Genomic DNA, 8,397 nt, shown 5'->3' with positions numbered 1-8,397 from the left:
AAAAAAAAGAAAAGAAACTCCTTAACGAGACTATTCAAAAGAAGAATTCAAAGACCGCTTACAATTCAACACACTTTTTGCCTGTAGAAATATAAATCAAGATTTATATTTAAATAACGCCAATTTTTTAACGAACAGAATTTTTTTTATAGAAAATTACAAAATGATTAAGCTTAAAAATAATTAAGTTTGTGAATTATTTTTAAGTTCTCATATTTAATTTAAACAAAATAAAAATTAATTTTTTTGTTGTATAAAAATTTAGATTAAAATAAAAAACTCCAGACAAAACACATATTAAATATTTATCATATATAACCAAAATTTATAATAAACTATATTTTAGAATGATTGAATATTTTAAAATATTATTTGTTTAACAAGTGGAATACGAAATCTGGGCCGGATCCAGTAAAAAATGGGCTTGAAAACCCTAGCCCAATCCCCGGAGGAAGAGAAGTATATAAAGAATGGTAATGTGCATGAGTACGCTGTACGCAGCAGAAGCGAAACCCTAGGCCGTGACGATGCAGATCTTCGTGAAAACCCTAACGGGTAAAACGATAACCTTGGAGGTGGAGTCTTCGGACACCATCGACAACGTCAAGGCCAAGATCCAGGACAAGGAGGGCATTCCGCCGGACCAGCAGCGCCTCATCTTCGCCGGAAAGCAGCTCGAGGACGGCCGCACCCTCGCCGACTACAACATCCAGAAGGAGTCCACTCTCCACCTCGTCCTCCGCCTCCGCGGCGGCGCCAAGAAGCGCAAGAAGAAGACCTACACCAAGCCCAAGAAGATCAAGCACAAGCATAAGAAGGTTAAGCTCGCTATTCTTCAGTTCTACAAGGTCGACGACTCTGGCAAGGTCCAGAGGCTCAGGAAGGAGTGCCCCAATGCCGAGTGCGGCGCCGGGACTTTCATGGCCAACCACTTCGACCGCCACTACTGCGGCAAGTGCGGTTTGACCTATGTCTACCAGAAGGCTGGTGCTTAATTTATGCCTTTTCATTTATTAGTATTTAAAGTTTTGGTTTATGTTTTGCTCGTACTTTAGTATTTCACTGTTTTGGTTTTAATTAAACCCGCATGAATACTGTTTTTGTGTTGGATTATTTTTTATTCGGTTTAATATATTGTTAGTTCGGTTTAAATTGAATTGTCTCTGGCTTCGCTTCGATTTGCTTTGTGTTTTTGGTGTTATGCTGTGGTGTGTTTGGTCGTTATATGGAGCGATTAAATTTGGATATTATCGAATTCGTTTTAGGGTTTCGGAAGCTGTGGGTTTTCGGATGTTGAAATGAAATGTGATCTAAAGATGGTCGATGGTGTGAGGTATTGTTGATTTTGGGAGTGTCGTGGTGGGTGATTTGATTGCTGTTTTCAGATCTTCACGAATGCGATGGTTAGATGAACTGTTGTGTCTGCTTGTTTGTGATGGTTGTTTTATTGATGATTTTGTGGTGGATTGTAGAGTACTTGTTTTGGAATAAACTAATTAGTGGATCATGATATGGGCTTTGGTGATTTGTTTGTTCTCTGAAATGAAAATTGTCACGAGTCTAAGTTGTGTTTTTTGGTTAACGGATTGCGTAACTATCTGTGATCACCCTAAAGTTGTTTAATGAATCGAGGTTTGGTGAATTTGGTGTTATGTTTTTGTCCATGGCTGGGCTTCGATTGTTGATATATTCTGATATTCATGATGTTGGTGTATGAATGTCTTGTGTCCTGAAGTTTGAGATAATTGATAATGTTGGTAGTTTATTGGTGAAAATCGAAATTAAGAATAACCGTTTTTTCTATCAGGCGAGTTTATTGAATATATGAGATGTGTTTGCCAAACATGTATGCTTTTCATTTTCCACACTTGTTTTTTCAATTCTGTACATGTAAAAAAAGCACTTGTTTATTATGCTAGTAGTTTACGAAGCAATCTTGCTTTGCTCTGTAAATGGTTGGTAATGACTTACTTGGCTTTAGTTAATTGGATTAGTTTTTGTGAATTATAATGTTGTTGCTCATGGTTGTTTATTGTTGCTTGTGTTTGACTGCTTCTTGTGACAGTATGACAGAGTTTAACTTGTTTTCGACAAGTTCTGTTTTTCTTTGTTTTATCTGTTGGATTCGCTAAGAGACGCCTCCTATTTATCTAACATGTTTAAGAAATCAACTCTTATAAAAAGCTACTACTTTATTATTCAACTATCTTATTTTTTAAAATTGTTTTTTTTTACTTTTTACACTTGCTCTTATTGCCGTAAATTGGGGCAATCGCTTTGTTTAAACAATATAAAACGTGGTTTTACTTGTTTAAATTTTAAAGTTTTGGTCATGATTTGAAACGATTTCACAAGCCAGACTGGTTGTTTCGCATATATTATCTATTTGATGCATGAAACAAGATGAAGCGAAATTTTAACTTACTGATATGTTTTAAAAGCTTTTTTATATTCTATGCCCAAGATAAAATATATTTATGATTCATAAATAATTTTAATGAAAAATCGCTTAATCTAAATCATTTTCATTTGAACGCATGTTTTAAAATGTTTATCAAATAGGCCTATTATTTGAATACGAATTTTGATTTCTTGAAAATATTGAAGTTTTTATTCGTGTACCAATGTTGGAATGAAGACATAATAGTGAGATGTCATTTAACTGGTTGCCAATGGTTATGGTTTATTGCAAAACTGCTCATTAACTTTTGTTTTACTTATTGCTCCGCTAATTAATTTGTTTTATCTAATCTTAGAAAAGTAATTTGGAAGGTGATAGTTTATCTCGAGAACGACCCGGTGATACTCAAATGAGCTCAAGTTAGAAAAATATTTATAGAACTAAATCCATTACATATTTGTTTGCAATCTCTGGGATTTGGTGATAAAATACCAGCAGCTCGTTACGTATGTTCCTCATTAAAATTACGAGCCCTCCCCCTTATTTAAACTCTTGAAGGTAAAATTATAAACATCATTATAAAATCGTCGATACTATTTATCAAGAAAGTGTACATATTCTCTCTATACGGAGGCAGAAAGATAATTGTACACACTGGTGGAGTCTTGTTTTTATATTTGACTTAAAAGTTAAAAAAAAAAATTGAGAGTATTAAATAATAAAAATGATAGAATGGGTAGTTATTAAAAGAGAATTGTAATTGTTAAAAAATATTATTGATTTTTTATTTTATTTAATAATAAATGAGTATGATGGTCTACAAATGTAATTACCAAAAGGGGTATCTTTTATAAATTAGTATAAATTACATTTTCTTGGGTTTTAATTTGATAAATCATTCTCAAAATATTGATTTTGGTTTTTTGTTTGTTTGAAGTACTACCTGTTATTAACAAGCACAATATGCGTTTCAAAATTTGCTTCCGCTTTATTTAGGCTGGACGTGTTATTTTTTTTCATCTAGGACTCGACGTGTTTGTTTAGTTCTACGGATACAGACCTGGTTCCAAAAATAACTGCACAATAAATTGTAAATCCAAAAATAAGTTTTTTTTTTATCTCTTTTTAATTTCAGGTTTTATAATATTTTTTGTTAAATTATATAATTTTGACTCATCAAATCTTTTTAACCCATGAGTCTAATTTTGAAATTAAACAAATTTAATTTTTTTTTATTTTTTATTGCGATCATCTTTGTAATCTTTTTTATCTTTAAAAAAAAAAATTATCATTTTTTTTTCTCAATGTCTTCATGATTTGAGTCAATGAAGTTCTCTTGAACCTCTAGATATAAACTCATTGATCAAAATATTAAATTTGCTCAAATTAAAAATTCAAGATTCTCTACTTTCTAAATTTATTATATTATAATAATTTTTTTATTAATTGATAATTTATTTTAAAATATTAATATTTAATTTATAAATAATTATAATAAATAAAACATAATTACATAATAAGTTTAAAAATTCTTATAAATCTTCTCACTGAAAGAAAAAACTTTAAAAATATTATTTTACAAGATAATATTTCATGTTTAATATATTGATTTCTCACTTACTTTAAATTTTTTAAAAATGTTTTCGTATCCCAAATTATCATAAAATCTCAAATAACAGAAACCGTAAGTGAATGGTATTAGATCAAAGAAAATAGACGGAGGAGCCACATTTATTTGATTTTAAAAGTTGAGAGACTTAATTAACCCAAAAATAAAATTAGATAATTAAAATTGTATATAGTCCAAATTAAAGAGATTAAAAGTGTTTTTAAACTCTAAAAAAAATATCATGTCCTGTGTCATTTATGCAATATATAAAAGAAATAGGTTAAAATAGTATTTTAGTCCTTTATAATAATTGTTTGTTTCAATTTAGTCCTACTTTTATTTTTGGTCTCAATTTGATCCCTAATAAATTAATTGGTTGCAATGTCAGACTTCTGTCCAAATTATTTAAACGGAGTTAACTGTTGGCCACGTGGATGCGTAGATGCATAGGTGGATGCCACGTGGAGGTCAAATTTTTTGAAAATACTTGGAACCAGAACGGCCCGTTCTGAAATCAGAATGAGCCGTTCTGGGTGCACTCTTGGTGTGTTAATTTTGCATCCGAAACGGCCCGTTCTAGGTGCAAAATTAACATACTAAGAGTGCAACTAGAACGGGCCGTTCTGGTTTCAAAACGGGCCGTTCTGGTTCCAGACTACTAAACACAAACGGTCAATGATTATAGTTCATGGTTGTGAATCGTGGAAGGAAAAAGACCCAAGGTACAAAACATTTGAAACACTGAATTTGGTAATATTGTTAATGGAAATTGATAACTTCAATTGCTAAACAGTTGGGTTATACAGTGTATCATTAAGGACAATGCAGTGTATCACTAAAGACAATGATAACATATTTTATTTCATTGTTAGTCAAACTGGAGTGAACCACTTACTACCAAATTGACACTATACAGTAAAGAATGTAATGACATGATATTTTTCCTTGAAGTCATTAACGATGTATCCCAACAACAACCTGTTCTCGTAGAGGTAGAACCTGAAGTAAAGAAAGAGGATACACAGGACTAACATTTCACCACACAACCACATGCAGGGACAGATCTAAGTTAATCATAGTGGGGGCACTTGCTCCCACTAAAAACTTTTTCATTATTTTTTTTTATATAAGATATTAATAATTTTATAAAATATATATTATTAATTATATTTTAATTATGTTGTTATATCTAATATAATAAATATATTAATATTTTTTTATATTTTATTTTATTGTTTAATTGTTTTTTATTTTGTGGTAAAATTATCTTCATTTTTAATGAAGAAAAAATTTACTTCAAGAGTATGTCTTGATAGATTTATTCTACTTAATAATTAATGTTCTATATCAAATTTTTAAAAATTTAATTGTTAAATTAAAAAGCTTTTTATGTATAGATCAAATTTATAAAAATTTTAAAAAAATTAAAAATCATATGATACTTCGTTAAATTAATTCAAATTAACATATAAAATATTTTTGTTTTAAATGAGTGTAAAAATTTAGAGGACACTAAAAGAAAACAAATTAATAATTTTATTATGTTTATCCTATTAATTTTTATCATTTAATTCCTCTAATTTTAAATAAGTTGCAAAAAATTATAAAGTGACACTTAAATATTTCTTCAGACAAAAAGAGAAAAAGGAAAAGTTATTACTCTATTTATAAGACAATTGTATTTTATAAAAATAAGTAATTTTAAAATTTTTACTATAAAAAATATTTTTTAAAATTATTATATTTTTTTAATAAAATTAATATAGAATATTTTATTGACCTCACTTTGGCGTTCTGGAACGGGCCGTTCTGAATCCAGAACGACCTATTCTGAATCCAGAACGACCTATTTTGAATCCAGAACGGCCCGTTCTGGTTTCAGAACGGACTGTTCTGGTTCCAGGTGTTTTAAGGAATTTGGCATATACGTGGCATCCACCTATGCATCTACTTGACATCCACGTAGTTAATTTCGTTTAAATAATTTGGACGGAAGTCCGACATTAAAACTAATTAATTTATTAAGAACCAAATTGTGATAAAAAATAAAAACAAGACTAAATTGAAACAAACAATTATTATAAGGGACCAAAATAAGTTTTTAGCCAAAGAAAGATGTGATGATTTTAGTATATAAATTCTTTTATCCTATTTTTTTGTAACTACTTCTATCAACTTACATTCTCCAATTAATATCTATTATTTTTATTTTCAAACAAAAATACATAAAGACAATACTGTCTCTTTTCCACTAATGACAATGCAACATCAAAATTCAAAAACCAGTCACTGCCTATATCCTCACAACCAATGACAGAATGCCAGCACAGTAACAGTCTACGTATTGAAATGAAAACTCTCAATAGTTGGAATTACAACTAACTCCAAAGGTTTTTATTTTACGCATGTACTTATTTTTTCATCACAATTTCAATCACTGGTCAATTTCAGTCACTAGTTTTGTAATCAGTATTGTAAGTGCAGTTTATCATTCAAAATATACCTCTCATACCTCTCACTTTATAGGACAAATCCAAATTTCAAAAGAGGAAATTGAAAATCTTTCTAATGATCTTTTAAAAATTCAACAAGTATATTCAATAAGTAATTTCAAATCATTTATATTTTATTTAACAAACTTATAAGCTTGTTCAACAAAATATTTAGTAAACAAATTTATCTCATTAAAAACGTTTTTTTTAATGCTACTTGAAGTAACTTGTGTTTATAGTTTATAACTTATTAATTTTGTTTACTCAACACTTTCATAAAATTCTTCATTTATTATCTCATTTAATATTATGCTTGTTCAGAAGAATTTTCTACGTCCAAACATAGGAGATTACTTCATGCGATGAAGAAGATTTCATTCAGCCAAAATGTCATTTGACCAAAATGAATTCTGACGAGAAGTGAAACTTGCAAATACACAAACTCTGGTGTCTAACTCACTAAGTGTAGAAAATGTATAAAAATAAAAATATTATTTTTTATTATTTAAAAATTTAAAAATAAATAATAAAAAATTATATATATGAAAACAGAAAATCACACACATATATATATATACACTATTATTTTAAGGGTTAAAAGTGATTTTAATATGATTTTTAAAATAATTTTCGTAAAAATCAACAAACTTATTATAAATAACGATTTGTGATTAGATAACTAAAAAAACTATTTTACACTTTCGGTGTATAGTTTTTTTTTCTTCTCTATTTCAATTTTTTTATAAAGAATATTATATCTTTAAACAAAAATTAAGTTTTATAATAAAATAAGTTATAAACATTAAAATTAGTTAAAATAAACTAAAAATATGTTTACCCTAAAGTATATATGTGGTTGCGTATTAAGTTTCTACCTTTGTCTTGTTCCTCTCTCTCTTTAGAGTAAGTGCTTGGCATATTTGTTTTGTCGTCCGTGGAACAAACTAGTTCAAGGTGAATGACTGTATCCTAATTTTGTGGGGAAAGGAATTGTGAGAATCTTTTGCCATTAATAGGTTGGTATTAATTTACAGCATTTCCTATGTAGTATAATCTAACCCCTCTAAAGCACACCCAAATTTTAGAGCAAGGTAAACATAACACAGACAAATAAATAAAGAGTTAATCACTTATACACTAGTATCAAAAAAAATTTACACTGGCAATCAATTATATCTTTTAATTATGTCATGTCATTGTAAACACATTTACTTTTAACATTGTCATGGCACAATTAAAAGATATAATTAGTTGCCACTGTAAAAAAACTTTACACTGACAGTGTATAAGTGATTAACTCATAAATAAATAAATAAATAAATAAAGAAACATTAATTCTATTCGTATAAATAAATTTCTATGTGAATCAAAGTAAGGAGTAGGTGGAAACTTTTGATCCGACTTCAATTGACAACAGTGACACCTCAGTGTATCACAAGAAGGCTTAATGATCTGATATTTGACTCACCCGTTTTAGTTCAAATTTCAAGATTTGAAATACTTTAGTCCCTTTCTTGATGTTGAACTACTACATCCCACAATTATGAGATACCCTTTTTGGCTTCTGATCATATGTGTGCTAAAAAGCCTCAATTTACGCTCTTGCTTTATACTAATTTATTCCATGAAAATGGTGCATGGCTTTACGCTTAAATAGTCTTCTCAGGTTCATTTAGAAACCAAAAGTTTCTGTGTGTCAAGGGCACAAATGCAATGACAGCTTTAAGTGAACTTTGTTTATTTGGCAATCACTTTCTTATGCTATTTGCTTTTACTAGTGAAATGAACTACAAATACACAAGGGAAACTTTTCATGATATGTATAATTAAATCATTTTATTCTGTGGGTTCTTTCCATTCCCATGAAAAAAGTTTGCCAAATTCACTCTGATGAG

General features: G+C 29.2%; 1 protein-coding gene across 1 annotated transcript; it reads left to right on the top strand.

Moving 5' to 3' along the window:
* The first annotated feature begins 480 nt into the window (after positions 1 to 480).
* LOC109800824 (ubiquitin-ribosomal protein eS31 fusion protein) lies at positions 481 to 1,152 on the top strand. The gene has a single exon (XM_020361716.3). It carries the CDS (start codon positions 528 to 530, stop codon positions 993 to 995), a length of 468 nt encoding a protein of 155 aa, XP_020217305.1. The 5' UTR covers positions 481 to 527; the 3' UTR covers positions 996 to 1,152.
* Positions 1,153 to 8,397: the final 7,245 nt, after the last annotated feature.

This window comes from Cajanus cajan, chromosome 11 (assembly GCF_000230855.2).
Source record: "Cajanus cajan strain Asha chromosome 11, NIPB_CcT2T_4, whole genome shotgun sequence".
In the NCBI taxonomy this organism is placed as follows: domain Eukaryota; kingdom Viridiplantae; phylum Streptophyta; class Magnoliopsida; order Fabales; family Fabaceae; genus Cajanus; species Cajanus cajan.
Note: the sequence above shows the minus strand (reverse complement) of the source record. Positions and strands in the feature narration are given on the sequence as shown.

Coding starts and splice junctions, on each gene's coding strand:
- LOC109800824 (XM_020361716.3), top strand. CDS start 528: ATGCAGATCTTCGTGAAAACCCTAACGGGTAAAACGATAACCTTGGAG.